We start from the raw sequence: 27,995 nt of genomic DNA, 5'->3' as shown, positions 1-27,995 counted from the left end.
TTTTTCAAAGGCTTCCCTAATGGAGAACATCCTTCAAAACCCCCTAATTTGTTGATAAATGACATTATGCAAGTTGCATTTGTTCTCACCCATTACCACACTGGCAGAGCTTAGGAAACCAGTAATGTTGCTATGATACAAGGATCAAGTCATCTCAGTTCTGGCTCCTTTCCATGTATTTAAAAATATCAAAAAGCTTCAGAAAAAGCCAAAAGGCTGAGGAAATTCTTGTAAGGCTATGCTGCAATTCAGTGCAGCTTTTGCAAACACTGAAAATAGGGAATGGGAAAAGACGACTGTAAAAGAGTTGGGAATTTTGTGGATGGTGATGCACATGTAAATGCATGAGTGATGGCAATGGATTTGGGAAGCAGTAAGAGATAAACAGCTATATGTACAACCTTAAGTCCTAGGGGCCTGGGAAGCTTCTAAATGCCTGATCCACAAGCTGACTAAAACTAAACATTTTTCAAAAGCTAAAAAAATCACTTAGGTATCTTCAAAATCCCTTTCAAAACATGCCACAGAAATAGCAAAAAGTTACTGTACTACACTTTAAATTAACTGAAGGGAAAGAAAGCCAAGGTTTCAATTGCAGCTTTAAATATCAAAAGTGAATGAAAGAAAAATCACACTGCTTAAAATTTGTCATTACTCTTAATATCACTACTGAACCTTCATGCTATGCTTTTCATCAGCTAAAATCAAAAGGGTATTTCCCTCTTGAAATTAGTTGCTTGATATAATCTGTAGTAAACACCTAGATACCTAGAAGAATTTAGGTACTTTGTTTTAATTTTTGGCACTGCTTAAGAGTGTGACAAGGAATCCACAAAACATCTACCAACCTGCTTAGGCAATTCAACATCCATGGTCTTGTTGGCTTTGCGATGAAACTTAGTCATCTAAAGCTAAACCAAAACTCTAGGCACCCTCCCTGCCCCCAGGAAAGAAACTTTGTGGCTGGACTAAAACAAAAAGATTTAAGCCTCCTCTTGCTTTGCCTACTTTCCCATAAATCTTGTATGCTTAGCTGCACTGTGGTTCAGATTTAGCAAAGGTTTTAATGATGAGATGCATACCTACAATGCCTTTAATTTAAAACCAAATAAATAGTCTTGAGATATTTGCAGTAATAGTTTATAAAAGCTTTTCAAACAAATAAGGAAAAAAAATTCAATCAATCAGAAGCAGGATGGTAGTATGCTATTGTAACTTTGTTGCTGTATTAGAATCTACAACAATTTTAAATAAAGACTCAAAGGTGTTACTATGAAATATTGCACGTATATTGCACTAGCTCTTTCTTCTATTGATAACTTTTTATAACACAGGAAGATCATCTTCTCCTGAAAATGCACAGAAGTTCCTTTTTTTCTTCTAAAATCTTGTGAAAAATATCCAGAAATTACCTTGTGGAAACAGAGTAGAATTCCTCTTTGAAAATACAGTCCTCCTCTGCCACCGTTATATTTTTTACATCTTCTGCTTTTATTCCCAAATTAGATCCCATTATGGTCAAAAGAATTCCACCACTTAGTGGTCCAGTTTTTGGTTCAATCTGTGTTTGCATGAGGGAAAGAAAAAAAACAAACCAGCAAAATTAAATCCTGCAATGATCATGTTGTTCTTCCATATTATTTAAAGCTACTTTGACTTACTTGCACTCGAAATGCAAAAGAAGTTCTTGTAGGACCAACACAAAAACATGCTATGTAACTTTCTAATGTTAATTAATCATCTGTTAGCTCAGAACCAGTATTCATCAGCTGCAGGTTTCCTGTCTCCTGTGGCAGATTGTTATGTACAAAACTCTTGCCTGATGTTTACCCTGTTTTAAGTTTTCTTCCTCCACTAAAGCACTGTGATTTTGAAAAACAAATGGATCGGGCTCCTCTCACAATCATTCCACGGAGCTTTTCCAGCATTTTTTTGCCATGATTTTCTCCCTTTTGGTTCATATCAGAACAGTGCATTTTCCTAACACACAGTGCTGCCCCACATAGCATCTTCAAAAGTTCCTCTAGACCCCTGATCTTCCTTACTGCATCAAATGATAGGATGCTGCAGTACATGGGCTGATGCTAATTAAATAATTTGCAATTAAAATGAGGGCTGAGAAAATCCTGCAGTTGCAGTAGACTTCTCAGGTTGAAATATAGCCTGAACAGGCACTTGAATGCTCAGTATTTGTTGGGAGACTAACCTGCTTTCCTATGTAATATTTGGAGCACCTCCAGCAAGACCTTTCCAGTTTTCAGTCTTCAGTTTTGGAGGGCTGCACGTTTACCATCAAGGAGAGGAAGATTGCACAGTCCCAAATGCAGTAATTGGAAGCCAAACAAATACAGCTTCTGAAAGTCTGCACTTTAATGCCTGCTCCATCAAAATCAGAGTTTCTTAGATCTCAGCAAGTCTGAGCACAGAGACATGGCTGCTGCTGCCTGCTGCCCAGCCCAGCTCCAGAATAATTTGCTCTGTTTTCCCACCGGTTCAACTTCCTAAAACTTCTGTCCGCTGACCATCCCTTTGCACTCAGCCCACAAATAAACTAGCTGAAAAATGACTCAGTGGTTTGTGTAGATGTTTCCAAACATTTTGTTCAAATCTGAACCTAACAAAAGCTTTGAAAAAAATAATTATTTTAGTATTTAATTCACAATCACGTACAAACAGTATCCCAGATTAAAACACTTTTATTTTTCTTAATTTTCCTTTTCCTTCCCACTCAAATCATCTTTATCTGGGCACAGCTATCACACAGGTATTCTTCTCCACACTTTCTGGAAAATTTTCAGATTTCAGGGAATTTGCCTTCCCTGGCAGACTTCAACTGTTTACCTGCCATTTCTTCTTGGATACACCATCACGGCCAACCTCATTCAGCAGCACGCTGCTGGTCTGCCCATACCCACACTGCACCTCTAACTGTGCAGCCTCATGAGATTCAGTGTCTCTACCAGTTTGAGCCACAGGTTTCAGAATTAAACAGTTGCTATTGAGTGAAACATCCCTGATACGACTCTCAACCTCTGTCAAACAGTTACTGCATTTTGTGATAGCTTGGGATACGTTCTCATCAAACGGTGTGTCTGAGTTTCAAAGTACTGATACCACTGTCGCAGCAATTTAGATTTGCCCAGCGGAAGTACGTATCGCTCTTGTCTCAACAATTATGCCCAGAAAAACAGCATTTGGCTTGTTTGCTGAAAAGGACAAGGATTTATTATTTCTTGCGTTGGCTACTGGTTCACCAATGTGGACAGCACTCTTCCCTCACCGTGGGTGAATGCTCCACCCGCAGAGTAAGTCAGGGGTGCACATTCGGCCTCTCTGACTTCTTAACATTCAACTTCTACAGCCCTGGGTTTGATTGTGGGGTGGACTGGAAAATATCACTGACACCTGGAAAAGACATTGTGACACAGAAACGACCTGCTCCCTTTTAAAATTCTACTTTGAAGCCTGCTGGTGAGCCTGCTAGGTGCTCGTAGTTCTAGGAGCAGTAAACCTCTCTTATAGACTTCTATCAGGTAGAAAAGACTTCAGGAGAGAAAAAAATCCATGCTAATTCCCAAGAATCAAGTGCCACGTTTCAGCATACACTGCTAGCCTGGCTTCTGGCACAGCAAGAACAACGCTTGAAAAACAAGAAGTCTCAAAGACTCCATTCAGTCTCTTATTTTGAGTCTTTACAAATCTCTCACACACATCACTACTGGCATTATTTCCTTGCAGTTATTTCAGAGGCTTACTTAACACCCTAGGAAAAAAAACTGCCTTTCAGTATGAGCTTGCTTGGATGCTTTCTCCTGAAAAATAATACAATAGTAGGGAGAGAAAAAAGTAATCTTACACGAGTGATTTCTGGATGAGGACACGTGTTGGTGGGAGAAGTGTGACAGAGTTTTTCATAAACGCACTTGCTGGGTTTGCCATCTTCTTCACACCAGACACAGTTATAGTCGTCACGGGCTGCGAGGCATAAGCTGCAGTCACTTCGTCCATAAGAGCAGTTATACAGAGTCACTGAAATATGAACGGTAAATGCACTTAGACATTTTCCCCTGTTTTAAAGATATTTAGTGTGTTATTGGAAGGAAAACTAATCCTATGTAGAAAGCTCAGCGGAGTCATGTGAAGAATAAGCACACTCTGTACTTAACCCCTGAACGATGCTGACAGAAAACAGTATTTTTCCCTGTACAGAAAAACCTGAAATCTATCCACATGCAGAGTATGAATAAACTATCAAGTAGAACCCAAACGCACTTTTGTCACTCACGCATTGTCAAAACGTTTAAGTACCAAGTCCTTTCTTTGACTGTCCTCAATGAACCGGCCTATACAACTGTTCCAAGACTAGTTCAAACAAACAGCTCCTCCTGGTGTACCAGGAATCAGGCGTGGAAGGGTATAAACTCTGTATGGGTGTTGGTAGGGACAGACATCAGCTGGCACGGGACCTCTGCCAGTTGCATATTTAAAGGAAGAGAGCTGCCTTTGTAGGCTGTTTCCAGGACATTTGGGCCTTTCCAAAGTCATCACTAAAGCCTGAACTGAACAGAAAGTTAACACTTAATGAAGTGTTATCCTTTGTTCAAGTGAATGCCTCTTCATTTCTCCATTCTTCTCTATTTTCTTGCTTTTGTTTTCCCTTTTGTCTTGAATTGCTGTCCTGATGTATGCCTTATTCCTCTGTAGTGGGGTTTAATTCTGGTTTTTCTGAGCCAAGAAATCCTATACTGATGAACCATGCACCAGTTGTCCCAGAAACTAAGCTTGTTTTGGCCTCCATCAATGTCTAGCATGATGCACAGTCACTGCACAAAATTAATTTTCCCAAACAGATGTAAAGCCTTGAGACATAGCTGGGTGGTTCAGCACCATACGGAAAGCCTGGGTTTGCAAGAAAACATTTGGAGATGCACTTGAGAGCTAGCCCAGAAGAGACAAGACTGAAAAGATGTCACATATTTCTCTAGGGGAAGTGTACAAGTTGCACAGATTACTCAGCGTGTGAGTGCCGTGCTTCCCTGGGAAGGTGAGCTGATTACTGCGAAGAGGGAAACTCCTTCCTCCCTCCTTTTCTGCTCCTTCTCTTCATCCCTGCTTCTCTCTACTCTTTGCTGCTCTTTTTTTCTGGTCATACAGCCTCTCACCCTCTGCTGCCGAGGCTCTGGCACTTGTTGAGTCTTCTTATAAATCAACTCAACTTACCAGAACAGCAGAAAACTATCCAGTTTTTCTCTTGGGCCTTTCAAGAGTTAAATGTGCTCACAGATGGGAGTGGCAAGTACAAGACAGAGACTCAACATTTACCCTTTCCAGCAGTGATGAGTTGTTTTATGTGCTCATTAAGTCTCAAGAAATGGTACCCTTAATGACATTGTTTTTGTTTTTTTTTTTTCAAAGGAGGTTCATCCTTAAAGATGCAGGAAGCAAAGCTAAGTAAACAGAGGTCATCAGATGTGGGCAAGAGAGACTAGGATAAATCCCTCTGAGATTGCATGTGCACATCAAAAATGTCTATTTAAAGACAGCTTTTATCCTCAGAGAAGCAGGACTCTAGGAAGGATACCGGTGAAATCAGCCTCCAGTCACTAACATTTCAATGCATTTGATATCTTCCTAGACAACAGCAACAGCAGCATCTTTTTAAATCTAATTCCAAGAGGCTACCATGTCAGATTTCTACTGAAATGAAAACGTAAAATGAGAATTCTGGTTTTCCATTATTTTTCAGCAGCGCCCTTATTCCCCTGCTAGGCATGAACAATATTACAGATGCCCAACACTTGGCTACAGTCTCTCTGCCACTGGCATGAGAGCATATAAGCTCATAAGGGCAATTTTTCTCTAAATGCTGCATATTTAAAAACCTCAGCATTCAGTTTCACAGCTAGTCTTTAATAGCATAACATGTTTTTATTCCTTCCCTTAAACTGAAGAGTTAATGCACTGATGAGGCCTGGTTTTAACCCTTCTTACATCTAATCAGCATATCCACTTGATTTCAAGTAGCTTTACCATCACAAACTCCGTTGAGACATCACTGGAGGTGTACGCAAAGTTGAGGGACTTTGGCGTTTGTAATAATGCATCAACGAGAAAGAGCATCCATTTGATTCAACCCCTATCTTGAATTCTCAAGGAATCGATGAGCATAAAGCAGGAGTAGCATAATTTGCTTCATATACTGAGCAGATCAATACCGAAGTCACTGAGCAACAAACACAACCCAAGCAACATCTTCAACAGTTTTTGTGTTAAGTATTCACTCTGTATGTTGGATGTGAACCTAGTGCTGGGGAAAAGCATCAGACTGACAGCCCTGGTACGTGGCTCTTTGCTTCTATAAGCAGAAGAGACGGTGTGGGCAGCAGCAAGGAAAAGCTTCCTTGCATCTATGCTGAGAATTGCTTTTGCAGGAACCAGATTGCTTTCTTAACCCAGCACTCCGAAACACTGCTACTGCACAGGGACTTGAGCAGGTAATATTGTTAAGCGAATCTTCCCCTTGCCTTCCTAAATGCTGCACTTCCCACCCACACTGCCACATGGCCACCTAGTACGGCATGAGAACATGCTCACTGAATTACTTTGTTGTCCTTCATCGGCTGGACAGGGATTTTCATCCCATCCCTCAGTAAACAATGTCAGTGCTGTAACATCTTGACGTCCCTCACATCCAGTTGCATAAATGCACCGGAGAAAGCTACGGCCTTAAAGCATTAAACAGTCCCCCTGTTCACTGATCAGCTCATTAAATGTACCAGCAGCAAGCCACTCATTAGATTCAGACTCTTATCCATCACCTTGAGATACCAGCTGTGAAATCATTGATAAAAAGGACAAAGGATAAAAGGGATATATTGGATTTCATACTGTTCAGAACCCCCGATGGCTTGAGATGTAAAAATGCTATCGTAACTTAGTATTCACTAAGTGTTATACAAAGAAAGGGTTCTTTCACTGAGAGGTTCAAAGGTGCTTCTCAGCAGCAACCGTATACCCAAAGCCAATTCTTTTCAAGATGCATAAAAACACATGATGCTCTGGATTTCATATGGCAAGAAAATTTAAAAGCAGGAGAGAATTTGGATTTAAAAAATCACTTTTATAATAGAGACATTTGTTGATAATTTTTCAATTCCCCTCTTGCAAGGGTTCTATATTTCAATTCGAATGATAACACTTTAATAATGTAGCTATTTCTTTTTTCGATGCTTTTCCCGGACTTGGAAAAAAGATGGGAATATTTGGTCAAAATTCTGCAGGTTTAAACACCACAGCCTTTGGAATGGAAATTCAGACAGTGTGAGATTGTAATATGACCTCTCCATAACATTCATGCCAGGTCCTCTTTTAAGTGCTTTCAACACTGCACACAGAGCCACAGGGAAAATCTTCTAAAAACATACTTCTATGCTGCCAATAAGAAAGAGAATAAATTTAAATATTGTGCAGATGGAAAAATATGGTCTGGAGATTTAATCTGCAGGGGAAATTACTTGGGGGTAGTATTAGTTTTCCTGATGTTGACTCATCACACAAATGTGTTGCCTTGCAGTTCTTGCAATATTATGCCTTAAACTTCAGTCCAAAGGAGTATGAGGTAGGTCCGAGCTCCCAAATATTGCTCTGCTGATTTTGACGGAGCTTCCTCACCTCAGCTCAAGACTAGACTCACAGAAATAACTGCTTCATCATTGTATGTTCAAAGAAACAAAAGACATTTATATTTATAAAGGAATTTATATCAGAGATCAAGTCTTTGTGCTATAAAACACTTGAGATATACTTTTTTTTGCCATAGAAATAAAAGAATAAAGAAATGAGCTGAAAGCACACTGAATGTTTCTGTGTTTTGCAGACTGCCAGCAGACGTAAAGACTGGAACCTGAGCTGAGACACAGCTGAAACCTGAGACTTCAGGTGAAGTCCATACGAGTGGCAGTGAGAAGGATGCTCTTTCTGCTATTGGAGGGGGAAAGATCATTGGGGGGCGGGGGATGGGAAATTAAACTATTTAAGTATGTTTGAACTGTGAAGTTTTGCTATTGGGATTGCCCTTCAGAGCAAAAGCAAACTTTAAAATCATAGAACCATAGAATAGTTTGGGTTGGAAGGGACCTTTAAAGGTCATCTAGTCCAACCTTCCTGCAATGAGCAGGGACATGTTCAACTAGACCAGGCTGCTCAAAGCCCCGTCCAACCTGACCTTGAACACTTCCAGAGATGGGGCATCTACCACCTCTCTGGGCAACCTGTTCCAGTGTTTCACCACCCTCATCAGAAAAAATTTCTTCCTTATCTCTAGTCTAAATCTGCCCTCTTTTAGTTTAAAACCATTACCCCTTGTCCTATCACAACAGGTCCTGCTAAAAAGTTTGTCCCCATCTTTCTTATAAGCCCCCTTTAGGTACTGGAAGGCTGCTCTAAGGTCTCCCCGGTCTCAACCTCTTCTCCAGGTTGAACAACCCCAACTCTCTCAGCCTGTCTTCATCGGAGAGGTGCTCCAGCCCTCAGATCATCTTCATGGCCTCCTCTGGACTTGCTCCAACAGGTCCACGTCCTTCTTGTGCTGAGGACCCCAGAGCTGAAGGCAGTACTGCGGGAGGGGTCTCACCAGAGTGGAGTAGAGGGGCAGAATCCCCTCCCTCGACCTGCTCGTCACGCTGATTTTGATGCAGCCCAGGATAGTGCTGGCTTTCTGGGCTGTAAGTGCACATTGCTGGGTCATGCCCAGTTTTTCATCCACCGGTACTGCCACGTCCCTCTTGGCAGGGCTGCTCTCAATCCCCTCATCCCCCAGCCTGTATTGATGCCCGGCATTGCCCTGACCCACGTGCAAGACCTGGCACTTGGCCTCATTGAACCTCATGAGGTTCACATGGGCCCATTTCTCGAGCTTGTCCACGTCCCTCTGGATGGCATCCTGTCCCTCAGGTGTGTCAACGGCACCACTCAGCTTGGTGTCATCAGCAAACTTGCTGACAACATGGATGTTTAATTCATGAGTTTAGTATTAATAACTTTTGATCTGTTAGATTTAATTGTCTTACTCAAACCAGTAAAACCTACAAAGGTAAGATTCTTATTCACATGGCTCCAAATTATGAAGGAATAGATTTCTGTTTACTGTAATTAACCTCCCTTTAATCCTGTATTTCATACTTACCCATCAGTTTGCTGTCAATCTTGACCTTTTCTGTTCTTATGGATAAGTCAAGTCGTAGGGTCTCATTTGCACTATAGGAGAACTAGAAAAGATGACACAATAGAGATATTTATACCTTCATTTGGCAGGGTTAATTTCATGTGTTTTCTATGATTCTCAATAGCAGAGCTGTGAAGGTTTTAGAAACTATCCCAAACCTTATGGTCTTTTTTTTCATCTTGGACAAATACCTTTATAGAAAAATGTTTTAATGAACCTAATCCTTCACAATCAGAATTTTCAAGTACCAAGGGACAGCAATATCTGAATACTCACTTTTCATTAATTTAATTTACGTTTGGTTATAAGTATCCAAGTAGCAAAGGTACTGTTCAGATTCAGTAAGTATAGCTGCTGAGCCTGCTGAGTTCTCCCTTCCCACACCATCTGGCCCCATTACTTTTGTGGACAAGGCAGACTCGCACCACATGGAGGGGAAATCTCTTGCATCTTTTGCAGTGCAACCCCCTCGTTATAGCCAAAGCACAAGGTTTGCATGCTCCAAGATACAAGCTTCTGCTGATGTTGAAAGACAGCAGCAATAACAACCGGTGGGAAGGAAAAAGAGCAAAGAAAAATACAATGGCTTTATAAAGCAAATGCTTTGTGCTAGGCTCAAATGCTGCATAAATGCTAATTAGTTCTCAAAACTACTCTGTTAGTAAGCTTATAAGACATAAAGGTTAAAGTCAGCATAACATTTGTAAGTCCAATTTTGAGCTTGGTAAATACACTATTTTTTTTAAATATTATTTCCTTTCTCTGTAAAATAAAGCAGAGTGAAAGCAGCATAGCTAGTAAGTAGCTAAACAACAGCATACTGCTACCATTCCCAATTTTACAGATGTAAAATGGGAAAGATAATGAATTGGAGCATGGAGAGGGAGAGCTCTGAAATTCTCATCTTTCATCCTCAATGACTTCACCAGATTGCATAAAAAGTGAAGAATAAAAGAGTAATGGTCCCGAATTCCTCCAGGGACAGTTCATGAATCCATGGATTGCACACATAAAGAAATGAAGAAGAAAGATTGAGGGCTTTGAGGGGAGATCCCAGGAGCTCTGAGCCAAAGCTGCTGCCTTTGACTGCTACTGCCAAAGGACAATCTCCATCAGAGATGACTCCCTTCTCTGAGGTAAACCAATATTACCTGTATATTTCTGGACTCATGTGGACACTGGAACGGGACTATGGAACAGGACTATAAGAGCTGAATATATTTGGTAGGCGAATCGTATCTTTTCATTTACCTCTTTACTCATGAATGAAAATTTTCCTTCATCTGATTCATCAACAGGAGCTTCGAAATCAAATTGGCTGTTTCCAACCACAAATTTTTCACCCTATGGAAGAGAAAAGTTCAGCTTAGAATTCATATAGCATCACCAAGCATAATAAAATATCACCAGGGAATATCCTGTTCAGCACTGGAAGGAATAAGACCAAATGGAGAAGGCTAACCAGTTAAAGTCAACTTCTAAAACAAAGCTAGTGAAACACTGAGGCAGCACAATCTGCTACTTTGCTGCACCCCTCCAGCGCTTGTTAAAGGTGAAAGCACCACGCAGTACAAATAAAGTGAGAAGTTATCTAGCACTCCGTTTTACGGAATAATAAGAAAAAGCCAAGAGATGTGAATACTGGATGGCTTCACACATCAGATGTGTTATTGACAGAGCTGCGTGAGTTCTGCCCTTTAAGGTTTTCTCTGTAGGGATCCTGGGCAGTAGAATTGCATGGGAAACTGGAATGAACATCTCTCAGATCTTCCTGGCTTTGTTTCTCCTGCCTCACCACAACTCCAGCTGTGTTTTCACAGAACAGTCTTTGACGGCAGCATCAGTTTAAGGGTATTCCTGCCTCCTAGGCACCGTCTTCCCCCTTTCTTCTCCCTAGGCCCTAAATCCATTCATTCCTGCCTTTAGGTTGCAGCACATATGGACCTGTGCTGCACCGGCAAAACTCTCAGCTTGGCTGTTCTATGATTCAGTTGAGGAACTGAGTTGGCTAAAAACCAAACACATCATCCCATGACACTGTTTCTGTGCTAGGTCATTCTCCTGCTCTGGCGCACAGAACAGCTTTGCCAGAAGAACCAAAGAAAGAAATAAGTAGCAAGGATATTTTCAGACAGTGCTGTTGGTAAAGGCTTATGAATTCAGAACCCACTGAAGGACAAGACCACCTTCCCCTTTACAGAAGGCAGGGACATCTTCAACTAGACCAGGCTGCTCAAAGCCCCATCCAACCTGGCCTGAAACACTTCCAGGGATGGGGCAACCCACAACTTCTCTGGGCAACCTGTGCCAGTGCTTCACCACCCCCACTGTAAAAGATTTCTTCCTTATTTCTAGTCTAAATCTGCCCTCTTTTTGTTTAAAACCATTACCCCTTGTCCTATCACAATAGGCCCTGCTAAAAAATTTGTCTCCATCTTTCTTGTAAGCCCCCTTTAGGTACTGGAAGGCTGCTCTAAGGTCTCCCCGGTCTCAACCTCTTCTCCAGGTTGAACAACCCCAACTCTCTCAGCCTGTCTTCATCGGAGAGGTGCTCCAGCCCTCGGATCATCTTCATGGCCTCCTCTGAACTCGCTCCAACAGGTCCACGTCCTTCTTGTGCTGAGGACCCCAGAGCTGAAGGCAGTACTGCAGGGGGGGGTCTCACCAGAGTGGAGTAGAGGGGCAGAATCCCCTCTCTCGACTTCCTGGTCACGCTGCTTTTGATGCAGCCCAGGATACGGTCAGCTTTCTGGGCTGCAAGTGCACAATGCTGGCTCATATCTAAATTTTCATCCACCAGTATCCCCAAGTCCTTCTCCTCCAGGCTACTCTCAATCCATTAATTCCCCAGCCTGTATTCATATTGGGGATTGCCCCAACACAGGTGCAGGACCTTGCCAGTGGCCTTGTAAAACTTCACAAGAACTTTGATGCCTTCTGTGGATGTAAATAACTAGTCCCTGCTTTTGTCCAGAACTGCTTGAGTCACGGCAAAAAAATAAAGGTTACTTCATTCCTCTTTCTTAGTCCGAGGGGTGGTAAGTTGTCTCCTGCTGTCGTCGAAGCCTCATGTTCAAGGATCTTATCCTACTTACTTGTAGTTACTTCTTCAATGTTGGAATCACTGGTAACTCATGGGCCACTACGTTTATCTAATTAGTTCAGTGGAAACCTTTCCTATTGCACCTTCACCGTGACAGGTTGGGCAGCAGACACAAAGACAAATCCAAATGGGAAATTACTTTTAACAAAAATGTTTGGAGGGCTAATAAGGTTAACTTGATGCTGGTACATCTGTCTCTTCTACTGTGCCAATCTTTCAAGGGCTCAGCTGGAGAATGCCTCTCAGAAGTTGCATGCAATATGACTGATCAGTACTAAACCCTCCTCGCAACCGCTTGTCCTGGATGAGGCTATTCCCAAGAGAATGACAACAGCTTGGATTTACTTCTTCCTATTAAAATTCTTTCAGAGGAAAGAGGGGCAAAAAAACCAGTCAGCAGCTTCTTCCTTTTAGTCTATTTCCCTCCAGTGGAAGCCCTCACAAGATTTATTCATTGCACTGTAAGTGTTCACAAGAGGTGCCTACAAAACGTGTGAGCTTATTCTTCCACTTCAGTTCTGCAACAGTAATTTTAGAAGCCATCCATCTCTCCTACTCACTGAGTAAGCCCAAACCATCACTGCTAATCGCTACCTAGAAACAGAGATGCTTATATGCACAACGATGGCTAGTGTACTTAGTCACGCATGATAAGGCAGGTTGTGCATGGTCCTTTTAAGCAAAGCACAGATTAAACCAAGATAATAGAGCTAGTAGTTCAAAGCAACAACAGAACATTGTTATTGTTTTTGCTTTTTCTAAGCAAGAATTTACGCAAGGAAAATAGGAGGAAAATTGATATATACCAATATCCTCATCAATAAAGACCTTAAATGTGCTCATAGCTGTACGACTGCTAGCTCCAAACACACTGTAATGCCCAGCATATCCTGTGGTAAAATCGTTCCATGTGAGAAGCCACGTGCTATTTTGCATTTGGCCTGTGGGCCAACCCCTACAAAATATCCATCCATGGCTTTCCCTGAGCAACCTGCCCTCCATGAGATATTTAGCAAAGGCTGAGTGTAGGTTATGCCCTTACTCAAATGAACTTTCAGTAATCAAAGTGACTGCTTCAGATAGCATGACACCACAGGCATGAGTGCCTGTACAATTACAACTATTTCATGCCTTATTTGTCTGTTTTCACATATACTTAGAGGTCTGTGTATACAGCTGTAGTCACTGTGTGTGCCTATTGAAGTCCTGGCACTGAAGACATTATTATTTTGGTTTAAAAATGCACCTCTGTACCAGGATATACAGAGCTGCTCCCATGACAGAGATGATGTTCCCACATGGCTCTCACCTAAGAGAAATTGTTCTGACATCATTTGACACTCATTGCTCAGCATCTTTCCAGTCTAGGACCTATGCATTCATCTTACCTCTTAGAGAAACTTGAATTCTACATAAGCTTTCCCAGTTCCAAGTTAAATAAATGCATACTAGGTCTGGTCTGTAGGCAAAGCGTTAAACATTGCTACCCATGACAAAGCATTCAATCCATAGGATGTGTCTCTGCCTTTGTTAAATGCAACTGGTATCTCACAGAAAAAAAAAAAAAGGGCAGAAGATTTTTTGTTCCTTTTTCTCTACTAGTAGTTCAGAAAGATTAAAGTGCTTATTCACAGAATGATAAACTAGATGAAGGAGTTTTTGGGTTCTTGCTGCTGTTTCTCCTCCTTGGAGGAAAAGGGTCCTCTAGAAGTCAAATTCAGCACATCTGGATTATGTATCTGCCCTGAATTTGTTCTCAAGAGAGAATGGGTTCTTCCACTTATATCAAGGGAGCAGGGAAAGATTTTTCTCTTGTGCAGAAGAACAGCTCTTCACAATGTTAAACAAAAGAAATGTGAGTAAATTCTCTGGAATACTTTTCCATTGTTAGCAAAGAGAGCTGTGGCCTTTAAGACAAGTGGTGTGTGCCACAATTTGCACACAGCCAGTCATGCTGCCAGGGACCAATCCTGTCATCTCAGAGAACAAACCAAATTCACCAAATTGCTTTTCTTTGTTTATATATATTTTAAGATCTTCAAGCAAAAATGTTTATTTTTGAACATATATTTGTATAGCACGGTGTTGATATATGTATAGTGTAGTGATACACAGCATGGTCTTCATATGATTGTAGTGCTTACAGGTTGCTTTTTAACCCTTCTCTGAAAACCCTTCTAACGTTGTTACTCTCCAGACTCGTTTATTGTTTTTCATCCCTTGGCAGGCATAGCAGAGGCGACAGAAGGACTTTGTAAGCTATACAGTACTTCAATTTAGCAAAGGAAAAGAAAAAAAAAAAAAAACCCTCAAAAAACAAAAGTCTTCTTTCCCTTGAGAGATGGCTGGTAGTTAAAGCAATCGATGCAATCTCCAGCATATCTATCATCAATTTGGATTTACAAAAAGACATCCCAGAAACAAACAATAGAAACTAAGACCAATACTTGAGCTAGAGAAGTGGGTTTTAAGCTTCATTTTTATCAAACTAACAATAACATTTTATGCACTATCTAAGTTATAAAACAATTAAAAGCTTAGGGTCGAACTCTGGCTTCTTATAAGCTTTGTAATTTACTTTCTGGAAGCAAGTACTGAGAATAAGAAGCTTTTGCTACAGCTGAGAAAATACCTGGTCTTCCACTTTGACAGTCACACACACACAAAAAAAGCAAAAGATTGTTTTATCCAAACTAAGAAACACTTAATTTCTGAGTGCATGTTTTTGTTTGAAAAGTGAAAACTGAATTAAGGACATCGAGTGATGTCATTCTAGAACAAAAAATAGGTGAGTATTTAATTAAGAAAAAAGATACGAAACATTAACAGTTCCTAAATCTCCCCTTATTTCATTAGATGAAAAATAACTGTCAAGTGTTTCAGTAGGTCCAACTTACATTCTTTAAAAAAACCCACACAACCAACCCACATCCAGTAGTTAAAATACTTTGTCCAGCTCTGATTCTGTCTTGGTGATGGTTCTACCACTTGAATGTGTAGCTCTTTTCCTTCTTTAAAAGCAGCTACAAGCAGGCTCTCCAAGGAACACAAACCTATGCTTTAGTTTAAGGGCGTGGCTGCAGTTTAAGTGGAATTCAAATGACAGCTAGCTTTGAATTAATCTGTTTACCTGATAATAAGTTAGATGTCTTCCTTCAAAATACACCATTGTTCGGTACTCCATAGGTATTATTGGAGGGTTAGGGCTTAGAAACTGCGGGCATTCTTCTTCCTGGGGAGATAAACATTTTATACATTATTTCAAATAAAAAGTCTTATCACAACAAGCTCCAATGGCCTTCGGACAATGGAATGATTGTTCTGAAGAACTTCATGCTTAAAATACATTGACAGATTTGATTACACCCTTTCAAATTAGACATGCTAAAAATGACTGCAGCATATGTCAAAGCTGTGGGTGATTATCTTTCCCAGCCTTGAAATCTTGTTCCTCCCATTTAAGCAAAATAGTAAAAGGAACAAAAATATCCTTTCAGGAGTTATTCAGTCTCACTGCCCCTCCTCAATCACAGCCTTAAATTCCCACCCCCGCACTGTCTCTAAAAAAAACCCACCTTATACTTCTGGAGTTAACTTTAGAATAATTTTAAAATCCCTAATTCAACCAGCTGATATGAAAGAAAAAGCAAAGACAATATTGAAGTGTTCTAATAAAAACCTAATAATCTTATTTTTAAACATTACCATATTTTGTTTAATCACATCCTGTACTGAAGAGGACTCTTCACAGATATGTCTCTTCCAGTCCCACTGGCAATTCCATCTATTGCTTGCACAGGAATAGCATCTACAAATATAACATGACAGTCATGACAAACTGTCAGGTTTTTTCCCTCATTGACAAAAAAAGTAAATGAAATTCCATCTTTATTCATGGAGGGTAGATCAATCTGTTATAGTGTCCTTACTATATTAAGCTGAAAACTTCATAGTAAGAACAGTTCAAGAACCCAAAAAAGCTATTTTCTCCCTGAAATATTTGAGCAAGGATCACAAAACCACAGCATCTCGCACAAACTTTGAGATCAAGTCTGAGAGGACTGGAAATGATCTTCATCAGCCTTAAGACATAAGGATGAACAAAGTGGGGCTTGGGTTGGCTGCACTTGCCCTAGGGCAGGAACATCTCAACCAGGGCAGATGATGGGGGCAGAGTCAGCTTTGACTGTCCTATTTGAATGCACTGCAACCCAAAGCACCAATCTATCATTTGAGGGAACACGTAGGTAGGCAGATGTCCACAGAGCTCACCTGCAGATACATTCGCAGCTACAGAAGCGGCAACACAATGAACTGACCTTTAATTATACGTGCCATGAATACCCCTGTTCCATGTGTTTTATGTTACTGGCTCATCTGGTGCCCTTCAACCATTTTTAAACTCCATTAAAATGTAAGAAAAGAGATTTGGACACGGGCAAATTTTGAGAGTGCCAAAGGCTTAATTGTGAAATGACTGAGTAACTCAGCTGCCAGTTTCCTGAAACACCATGCTACAGGATCTAAACACTTAAGTAAAGAAGTTGAAATACTTACGGCTGATTTTCAAAAAGATTCATTGCTTCTTCACAGTCATAAAAAGGGTAAGTATGTGACGCAAAAAATATCCTGTTCTGTCCAAAGGTTAACTGAAGTGGAACTGAAACATGATCTATCACAAAAGAAAAAAAATTTTCTAAGTGGTTGTTGAATTCTTTAGCTCTTGAGCTGAATGATACAATGATAATATTTTACAGGACATAAGCAAATATTTAACTATACTGTTGACACTGGATTTCATGACCTGCTATACTTTAGGTCTATAAGCTCTGTTTTGTCTTTTTAAGCTTTACAAAATTTTCAGCACATGGTTGTCAGAAGAAAAGCACAGATGGGATAAAGGGAAAAAGCAAAAATTACAGAATAGCTTTGTTTTATGGAAGTGTTTCTCAGCGGTGCTATCATCATGCTAGAATTTTAAAGAGTCTAGAAGAACAAGGAAAACTGAATAAGGAGATAATTGAACACAGATGAAAAGTGGCACAAGAACAGTCATTTTAAATAAAACAGTTTCTTAAATATGAATATGTCTGCATGTAAAATTACTTCTTCCATTTGTGGATTAAAACTGTCATCGTCATGTGAATTAAAGCAAGAGCTCTTTGTGGGTAATGCACAACAGCGCCTGCAACGCTAAGTTACCACAGGCACTTGTGATCTTCCGTTTGCCATACACGACTTCTCCACAAATGTGATTCTTCTCTGGATTATTACTGAACTAAGAGTGGAAAACGTATCTTCAGAAAATGGTGCTTTCCTCAGTGAAGCTGTTTGAAATACCTTTTGCAGAAATCATTAAGCCCTTGTGACAAGCTATTTCACAAGCTATTGAGCAATTTCAAACTCTGCTTTTCTTGAACAGGTTCTTGGAAGACCACCAGCTGCTTGGCTGGAAGTCACCTATGCCTGCACTGGGTCCCTTTGAATATTTCAGACTGGTAGGAATGCCAGGGGATTTCCTAACAACGGGACTGCGAAAAAGCATCCTTCCTCTCTAGAAATGTCCTGTTCCCTTCGGAACCAACCACAACTAAAGTAACCCAGACTTTTCCAAATAGAGTTTCTTAACAGTAAGTGGATGGCTCAGGACCTTTTGTCACACACTGCCAGGAACCACTGCCTGTGATCATAACAATCTGCCTTCTGCTGACGTGTCTGCCAAGCTTCTGAGCATCTTTGTATTACTTTTCAATATCCTTTCAGATGGATCCCTATGCAACCAACTCAGAGGCATATTATTTCTAGGTGACTCGGGTTACTCTAATGCCATCCCTGACAGGCTTCTAGTCTCACATTTTATGCTGGAAGACATCAAGACGCGTTTATCAACCTGGTTGATATATGTCCTGCTTTAAAAAATATTTAGGGAATGTGAATTGGCCCTAAATAATGGAGTGCTGCTTTAACACTTAGCATAATCTGATACCGTGACATACCCCAACTAGTTTAAAACTTAAGAGTGAGATTTTAACATCATTACTCTTTGTGCAACTAAAACTGGATTTTGACCTGTTTCAGCCTTAAAAGAACTGAAACTTATCTTAAAAAGTGCTTCCACATGCCACTCTGACAGTTCATGGCTGTTGTGATCCATATAAAAGGGTTATCCTCAGGGGTACCTCTGCAAGCTGCAACAGCACCTGTTTTTTTTTTTTTCTTTTTTTTAATTTTTTTTTTTTAAGCTTGATACATAATAGACAGTGCCGTGTAAACAGTTTTATTCCATGTGTTTATGCATCAAGATGTATGAAATTAAAGCATAAATAAAGCACTACCTAGGAAATAGCACAAGAATTATGGTTGGCAACAGACCTTAAGCATATAATCAGTGGTTCAGAACAATGATACAGCCTTTAATTTTACGATCATGTATTTTTCCACTGGATTTACTATTGCAGAAGCTGGAGGGCACATAGTAGAAGAGGCAGAAGGCTTTACGAGAGAAAGGATAGCCTTGTGACATGGATCAGAAAACAAGCCACTGAACTACAGCTGACTAGAGCAAAACTAACACATCAGAGATGAAAAACTTCACATCTGAAGTGCATATGTGGGTCTTCTGGCCCCAAAACTCAAGAGTGATTTGGGTAAGATTAGAGTAGCTGGGTTTTGTTTGTTTGGGACACAGAATAACACCTCTCTGGCTCTGTATCTATGCCTCTGTCAAGCTCCTGTTTCAAGTTCCTGGTAGAAACACTGGGAATGCTACAGTTTGTAAATACAGCAATGGAAAAAGTTTGAGCAAATGTGGTTTTTTTAAATGCTTGAATGGACAGTTCAGCAATAGACTATTTGGGGAAAGGGACTGGTACAGGAAAAAAAACTTGTATGCCGCTCATGTACCAGCACCACATTAGAAACAGCAGGTTATGTTCTTTCCTTTTATCATACATGGAGGGTAGCAATACTTCTTTACCTTGACCTTTTGGTGTTGGAGGAATTATATCGGGTGGATCACAGATAATAACCTCTTCTTTTAATTGAGCGTAACGGGTTGTTCCACCGAATGTACACCAAACCTCGTCACCCGTAGTCAAAGCTGGCAGTGGACTTACAGTCAGTTCCACCTAGAAACAAAATTTTAAAAGGGTAAAATATTTGAAAGAAATGAACCAAAACCCAGTAAGATTTATGGCCAGAGAATTTCAACTGCTCCTGTTTTTTTTTTCAGCCAGCGGTGATATTTTGGCTAGGATCACAGAAGATAGTTCTCCTTTTCAATTTTTATTTCTTCCCATCTGCTAATCTTTTCTTCTTATATCTCTACCAATTTTTCCAGGCTGGGTCTATGTTGAATTAGACTGGTACAAAAACCTCTCATCCTGTTAGTGCCTTAGATCAGAACAAAAACGTCTGTACAGACACATCTAAAGCCTTTTATTCTTGTCCTCAGCATCCAGTTTAGCAACAGCAAACAGAATGGTTAACTCTTTAATCCTGACAAACTTAATTAAAATTACATTAACCTTAGGTGTTACTAGTGAATAATGAAACCAAGGCTGGATGCGCTGGAAAAGCTGGAGTTTGAAAGGGCTGAACAGAAAAGTGGTTTCCTCAAGACTCAATATACATGCAAGAAACCCACTGAGATCTATCATTACTGCTGAAAAATTACTTCTGAGTGATGGTGAGATCTTAACCTCCTTGAGGAAATTATCAATACACAGTGCATGTGAAAAACTAAAAGCAAAATAAAATGGGAAAACCTAGCAAGGAGAGAGGAAAAAACTGCAATGAAATTTTGGATGCTGCCCTTGATTTAATGCTTCAGGTGTGTTAATTATACAGTTTAACTTTTTCCATTTTGTATTGCCAGTAGAAATGACAATCATCCCTTTCTCATCGAAACTGACCCACTATGTTATGAGCTGCAATGTTTTTTGGTGAGTAAAAGAATCAGGAGGAGACAGTGGCATTAGTAATGTTACAGGCAGCATGTAACTGCTCATTTGAAGTTGGGTTTGGTTTTGGTTTCTAGGTATTTTGGCCTCAGATACTGATATGAGACACCAGAGACTTGTCAACAGAAGTTGACAAGATCTGAACCAAGAGAACATATAGATTTTAAGTGACTAGTTACACCCTACTAACATTTTAATTCAACACAGAAATGGCCTTAACACAATGCTGTTTACAGCATTTAGGAATTAAAGCGACTTGAATGATAGTCTCTTTTTGATTAAGAGGGATTAAACCCCATTTTACTGATTTTACTTTCTGAGCACCCCCAGGAAGCCCTGAGTCTGCACTGGCATGCTCCATTTGGAGTTAGAGCAAGCTATGACACCCTGGTCACACTTTGAACACTCAGTTTTGTTGCCACAGAGTTGCTCTGCATGCTGACTTTACCTTCTCCATGTACCCAGACAGACTTCGCTGTGTAGGCAAATTCACTGCTGATTTTAAAGCAACAGCTTATGGCTTTGCTGCTTACTTAAGTTTATGCTCAAGTAAGCTGAAAGGGCAGCATGAAATCACCCTATCAATTACTTTTTATGGGTTATACAACATTGTGCAACGCTTTTATAATATTCAGATAAGCGTAAGTTCTTTATCATCCACACTAGCACATCATTTTGGCTTACAGAGAAGGTCAAAAAGAGCATTTCTTAGAAGAAAACACGAACTGCAACCTGCAAAACAGCAGGCAAGAAGGAGCCCTGTGAGAAACGCCAGAGACTGAGATACCCAGAACACTACCCTGTTCCTAGTCTCCACCGTGCATAAAAAATGCAGACATTCATCTTCCCAGTAGACACATCAATGTGCTTTAAGAACAGGTTATTTTCTTGTCATACCTTAGCAGGGGCTCTGCGACTCATATTTAGAGGTTCTGCACTAACGATAGTCATGCACGTGCCACTTGGACTCCACAGCCAGTGGTTCTCCTTATCGGATGTTCCACAGTCTGCCTTCTTTGTGCACCTGACAAAACAGAAACAAAAACCAAAGCAAAGCAATATTATAGCTGGACTCTGCCTTCTCTGAACTACTCAACAATTTCAGGATTAGAGCTTGAAATGACAACACAAGATGACTGGGACTTTGCTTTAATATTGACTAGTCAGGTTGCTACTTGAGAATTTTTAATACATTAAGTGGTGGAATAAGCATTGATGGTTTGAGATGTCAAAAGCAAGTGGGGAAACATGTCTATACTATTTTGGACACCACCTTGGTTATCCATACAGAGGCAGTAATATTTAGCACAGGAGCCATCAGGCAATGGAGCCATTGCTTGATCATCTGAAACCAGGCTGATTCATCTTCATTGTAATATATAACACAGTCCTGAGTGAGTGGGCACAGACTGTTTTTTCTGCAGGTCAAGTCGCAGACACCCCACTCACAAGAGTAAAACGTAATAGAGGAGTATTGCTGGGGGCACACAGGCTTGTGGAGAGCTCCTGTGAAACCATAGCACTCAAAATGTTACTTTCATAGGGAATGTTTTCATTAACGCCTGCCACTATTTAAGACCTCTCTCTGCCAGGGCACCATTACCATTACGGGAAGACAACCCTGGTTGTGCAGCCTCACCAAAAATACTGAGAGATTTTTCCAGCCCCAAGTACAGGAAGGACAGAAAGAAGAGATGCTGCAGTGCAGAAGTTGCGCATGTGGCTACAAAAGTTTGTTAAGTGTGTGTGTGGTGACAGCCTCATGCGGATTCTTCCCATTCTGTGCAAAGTTTAGGAGAAAATGCTGTAGGATCTCTGGCTGAAGACTATAACTTGTCAGGGGCTTTAACACAGTGCAGTTGCTGCACAGTTCTGTCAGTCCTACCCTTAAATACACGATTTACATACAGACTCTACATTCATATAACATATCCCTAAACACACTATTAAGCGCTGCATGTGATCATGAGACAGAACTTACTGCAGATGAGAAAAATATTAGAAATTAAACACTTTTTCTCCCCACTGGAAATAAATACTAGCAAATGCAAAAATTCATGTTTGCCTGTTCTCAGAGACCATTAATATTTTGAGATATTGAGGTCAGTGGTCATATCAGAAACCTGAAGGGAAATCTAGGGAAAATTGCCTTTTGTATGATATATGACATGGCCTTCAACTCCCAGGAGCCCAGGAGGAGTTTGAGGTATATATTCCAAATCTCCAGGTTTCATCCACAGCAACGGCAACCCAGACTGGAAGAGTTACAGTACATTACATAAACCTGTACGCACCACCTAAGTTTCTCTGCAGTGCTCCATATTATGCTACACATCAGGCTGATAGGTAACTTAATGTGATAGTTCACATTTTCAGACAGGAAACTAGAAGCCTGAAATTCATCTGCATACTATAATTAAATAGCCCCTTTGTTCCAACAGCAAGTACTTAGAATGACGAATTCCCAACCCCTCATGCCAAGGGGTTAATTAACTTAGTAGTCAAAAAGAGAGCTGCAGGACCGCTCCTCCCTCTCACCACTCCAATCAATGCAGAGTGCAAAGAAGAGACATTCCAGAGCTGCTCAGTGCTGTCCTAGTTTACACGTGTTTGAATATTAATTCAGTTAACCTCTGCTGATAGCCAAATGCCACTTTCTGCTCTCCTACAGTTAGGTGAGGCTTCAGTGTTGCTACATGTCTTGATAGATGATGTTTATATAAAACCAGCATTTAAGCTATATACTTTATTTCACACATAAATAGTTTTTTCTTTCATGTTCTTCTTTACACTTTCCTGCTTTACTTAAAATATATGTTATATTGTCTGAATTTTAAATAAGGAGCACTCTTTTACTTTCTGGGAGAACATTTGACTGTACAGCTCAGAGAGTGATAAAACATGCAGTTAGAAGATGTATACTGATTTTCAGCACCAGCAGTAAAGTATTTATTTTCCCAAACTAATCAAATCTGCAGAAGTCAACAGGAACTTATTTGTGTGCACAGAAGACTGATATCAGTGTCTGCATGATAAAATTAAATCACTGTCAGGAGCGTAAGGCTGAGTACAAAGAGCTGGGATTGCTACGCCGAGCAGCAGCTCACAGCACGTGTTAAAATTTGAGTTATTCCACTGCCTGCACCCAAGAAAACCCTGGCAGCACTCACCTGCCCTCTCTCACACACCAGCCGCAGTACGGATCCCTCGCCTGAGTGCACTTCTCACAGTCCGAATACTTGTGGCAGTCCTGCACAGGAAGCCGATGCACCTGGAGAACCAAAAGAAAAGCAAACCATAACGGATCTGAAGAACGCACAAAGAGACAGAAACGTCTGTGGACAGCGTTGTACCACGCTGTTGTCTGTGGCAGCAGAAGACTTGATCCTGTATTATTATCATCAGAGCCCAGCCTGATTTTAAGAAGATACACACAAAACCAGAGTCTGGTTATTTCCCCCTTAACAAAGTCCAAATTCACACACTTTTCCTGCTTTTTTTCACTCCAGTATTCTCTCATCTCTCTTCAAAGCAATGTAGGACATTGTTATAATCAAGAATCACAAGTAAGCCTTACAAAAATCAAGCTTTTCAGTTCCTCCAGTTACATTACTTCTGGAAATCCGCATTACAGCAGTCACTGCAGGAGAGAAACTGCATCAACAATGCTCTGAATTCAAGAGACAGCTACTGCAGGACGGATACTTTCAAAAGTACTTTGGTACTGGCTAGATCATTTTTTAAACAGAATATCCTCCCCTCCATATCACTAGCATGGAGATGAAATTGTTTGGAAATGTGACTGTCAGTGGTACTTTTAGCGAGAAGGCACTTCAGAAAGTGCACAGGCATGACATGGAGATGAAATTGTTTGGAAATGTGACCGTCAGTGGTACTTTTAGCCAGAAGGCACTTCAGAAAGTGCGCAGGCATGAGAGTCAGCGTGCTTCGGGTTACCGCACTTCTCCAAGCACAACCCTCTACCATGCAACATATTCATGAAAGAAAATGGAAATAATTATGACAGGAAGCAGTAGGGAAAAGAGCATCATCAGTTCTCATGTCTCAGTCCCTCTGTAAATATACAGCTTCTGGTTTTGATTTCCTTTGGTGCTGAGAACAAACAATTTTGTCTTTCTTTGGTGCAGAGAAAAAGGAGTCAGCACACAACCGTCCCTTTTAGTCACGCTGCTGAAATGATGCAAGAGGAGAACGGGACATATATCTTCCTGTCGATGACTACGTTTTACTTTTAAAGAGCGCAAAATGTCTAGCAATAGTAACTCTGAGACGTAAGCTTTCTTTTTTTTCCCCTTATCCTCTTATTTAAAACAACTGGCTATTACAAAGCTACTTTGAAAGTCTGAGTTTGGCCTTTTCTTTCACATTCAGAGAGTTCAGTCTGACTCAGTTAGGGAAAATGTCAATATTGGGTAGTTTTTTTGCATTTATTAATACAGAAGTTTACCTTTTCAGCATTCTGTTCTTCCACAGATTCTTACCTAACTGGAGCTGCGTTACTGGCACTCTGTTTCACTAACTGGTACCCATGAGTAATTTAATATCCAGTGAATGGCTTTTTTATGACAAAGTATTTATTTCATAATTCTGGCAGGCAGAAACAAGCCCTAGAGATTGCCATCTCTGCAAGTTTTATGTAAACTTAATGGATTTAAAAAAAAAAGCCAGCAGCTCTGTTTACAGCCAGCTTCAAAATGCACAGAAACTAATTTTAGAGATTTTCTAATTGGCACTCTTAATCAAAGAGTGGTAAAAGCTAAAACAAGCAAACAAGCTAGTGATCGTGGTAAATGACTGCCACAGGCTTCTGCTTTCCTGCCAGTATGGTATGTACCATAAGGAACTTGGGATCCTACCAGTGATGTTCACTTGTAATGAAAAAGTGTGAGCATGGCAGGGGTGGTACATTCCTTTCCAAGTCCCCCAAGAAGCTGTAACAGGTTTCTCCTGCTCCCTGCTCAAGCTCTGGGAGCAGAATGGGGAGGAGGGGCCTGACTTTTGAAAGCATTTGCTCCAAGCCACCCACTGCTATTGACACAGCAGCAGAAGCTGGGAGGAGAAAGGGAAGGAGAAGCAGAACAGGAAAGCAAGAGCTTATTTCTCACTATGGCTCTTAACCTCTGTATCGTTCTTCCCCGTATTTCTCTTGATCTGATTTCTCTTTAAAGGCTGCTTCAAGTTATCACCGACCACATCATCACTTTCAGTTTGCTCAAGTGCTTACAGAGCCCAAGCAATTCATTTCCAAATGCTGAGGCAGGCTGCATCTGCCAGGCAGCTTAGCAGTAAGCACGCCTATCAGTGAGCTAGCCTGCCCTTTATTGTTTACCTTATTTTAAATAACTCTAGACCATTTTAACTCCCAGGGCAGGATTCTGATATCTCTATTCCCACAACTCCCAGCTGGGCTTAACCCAGAAGTGCACGTTTCAGCATTTATTCTTCTCTCCTCGCTTACGTTGCTTCGTTTCTCCCAGCTCCGAAGGCCTCCATTCTCCTCCTGTCTATCTGCTTCTAAAAGTGGGTGGGACTGCTCATTGTAATTAACTCCTGGAGATGACAGTAATGTAATGCCATTACAGAGCTCCCAGCTTTAGTTATTCCTATTTAAGCTGAACAGGTTTTGTAAAAGAAAACTATTCTTCACATTATTCAGAAACTGCAGTGTCTATGAGAGCTACTTGGAAAAGATAAAACTGAAATCCTTTGTTTGGCAGAAATGTGCCGCTTTCTAAATTTAAACATTTTGTAGTGATGGAATTATTTTTTTGCAAATTTTTTCTGAAAAATTTGTCAATGGTCTTCCTAAATTCTACCAGTTCAAGCAGACTGTCACCAGAAAACTTGTCTTCCTTCAAGGTTGCTGCCATCCCTTACGCTGCTCAGCAGCTCATGCCATAGCCTGGTAGGGATCTCAGGGCTTTTTACCAGCTTGTCAAACGGGGTGCCAGGCTGCCCAGGTTTTTGTGGGCCATGTTGAAGTTTGGAATTCTGTTCCAAATCTGAACAGAAGCCAAATGAGAAGTATCAACTACTCCGAAAAAAATGAAGTAACCTCTCTCACACACTGTCATATTATTAAATGCTCTCATCAGTCGCTTATCTGGCACATTTTCCAATGTGGCTTCTAGTCTGAAAACCTTCAGTTAGAATGTAACATTCCTGCAGCAAGAATTTATATTAAACCTTTCATAACACAGACAGAGAACACTCTTCTCGCACTGTTTTCCCCAACTACTCTCATTTCACAGCCTCCCTCCTTCTCCCTGTGTTACTGCTGCCGGAGCATTCCCATGTCCCATTCCGTGTCACTGTCCGTGCAGCAGATGGTCATGGCCTGTCCCCCACCCTGGCCTGGAGAGCTCCTGAACCACGTGTTTCAGGCTGGCAGCTCCAGTCACCACAAACACAAGTGTCAGAAGAGGGTTACAGCTGGAGGTGAAGAAGAAATTTGGCAACCATCTCGTCTTCTACTTGCTTTTTTTTCTTCCTTTCTTTACAAACCTTTATTGTGCCTCACCCGCCAGCACAGAGAAGGGGAATCTAAAAGAGACTGCCTGTGCCTTTTGTAGTGAAGTCTGACCTTTCCTGCTGCACTCACTCAGTTCTAGGAGAAGGTTGAACAAAATTGTTTCTCGAAGTTGTAATTCTCTCCATTCCTTCTTACTTTTTGACAACAAGACCCATGAAAACTCCTGGTTGCTTCACAGATATGTAAATGCTATTATGTCAGCTGCCAGCACTCTAGCACCCTAAATCCTGAAGTACTCTTGAAAAGGACCGATGTCAGCTAGAGTATCCACCTGTACCTCACAGACACCACACCGAGTACTAGTGCTGCCTGCCCCCGTAGTGTGCTGGTGCCAAACATCTCAACTTCATTCTTCTCACAGAGCCCAGAAGAGAGCTTTAGAGATGAACTTACTTCCCATTCCCAATCACTAAGCATCAAGGACATAACAGTTCTCCAAGTCACAACAATCAAGTCCATCAGCTTAGACTCAAGAAAGGTCTTCATAGACACAGAGTGGGGGGAGTCCCACCAAATATGGTGACTTCCAGGAACAACTGAGAAACATCCAAATCTCAGGTAAAGTTGCAGAGAAGGTGAAAACGGACTTGGTCCTTAACGCAAGCAGGACACATTACCTTGTCCGTGGTCATCACGTACAGATTTTCTTGGGTTTGGTCAAGGACCAGGTCATTCTTTATGGGTTTGTTTAGTTCAATAGTAAGAGAGCTGTACTCAGTTGCAGTGGATGACAGGAACACCTATTTCATGGAAGAAAGAAAGGTGGTTAATGTTAATTTTTTTTCCTAAATATCATTATATCTGGCTACTGCTGTAAAAGACAATAAAAAACCGTTTCCATAAAAACATTAACAACAAAAGGAGGGCTAAGGACAATCTCAATCCTTTATTGGATGCAGGGGGAAACATAATGATAAAGGATGACAAAAAGGCTGAGGTACTTAATGCCTTCTTTGCCTCAGTCTTTAATAGTAAGACCAGTTGTTCTCTGGGTACCCAGCCCCCTGAGCTGGAAGATTAGGACAGGGAGCAGAATGAAGCCCCCATAATCCAAGGGGAAATGGTCAGTGACCTGCTACATCACTTGGACACACACGAGTCTCTATGAGGCCTGATGGGATCCATTCTCACCGAGCCACTTTCCATCATTTATCA

At 40.9% G+C, this 27,995-nt stretch overlaps 1 protein-coding gene across 1 annotated transcript in view; it reads right to left on the bottom strand.

Annotated features, from left to right (window-relative positions):
- The window catches only part of PLXNB2 (plexin B2), a gene marked incomplete at its 5' end in the record, with an annotated part of 74,468 nt that extends 46,888 nt beyond the window's left edge, over positions 1–27,580 (bottom strand). The window contains 11 exons of the mRNA XM_009695702.1: positions 1,413–1,561; positions 3,857–4,029; positions 9,185–9,266; positions 10,475–10,567; positions 15,457–15,558; positions 16,032–16,134; positions 16,884–16,998; positions 19,303–19,453; positions 21,185–21,311; positions 23,458–23,558; positions 27,458–27,580. Of these exons, the coding sequence (XP_009694004.1) occupies positions 1,413–1,561; positions 3,857–4,029; positions 9,185–9,266; positions 10,475–10,567; positions 15,457–15,558; positions 16,032–16,134; positions 16,884–16,998; positions 19,303–19,453; positions 21,185–21,311; positions 23,458–23,558; positions 27,458–27,580 (1,319 nt within the window). The remainder of the gene's footprint in view (positions 1–1,412; positions 1,562–3,856; positions 4,030–9,184; positions 9,267–10,474; positions 10,568–15,456; positions 15,559–16,031; positions 16,135–16,883; positions 16,999–19,302; positions 19,454–21,184; positions 21,312–23,457; positions 23,559–27,457) is intronic.
- Between the last annotated feature and the right edge of the window lie 415 nt (positions 27,581–27,995).

Source organism: Cariama cristata, unplaced genomic scaffold (assembly GCF_000690535.1).
Source record: "Cariama cristata isolate BGI_N322 unplaced genomic scaffold, ASM69053v1 scaffold1310, whole genome shotgun sequence".
Lineage (NCBI taxonomy): Eukaryota > Metazoa > Chordata > Aves > Cariamiformes > Cariamidae > Cariama > Cariama cristata.
This window is presented reverse-complemented; position numbering and strand designations above follow the sequence as displayed.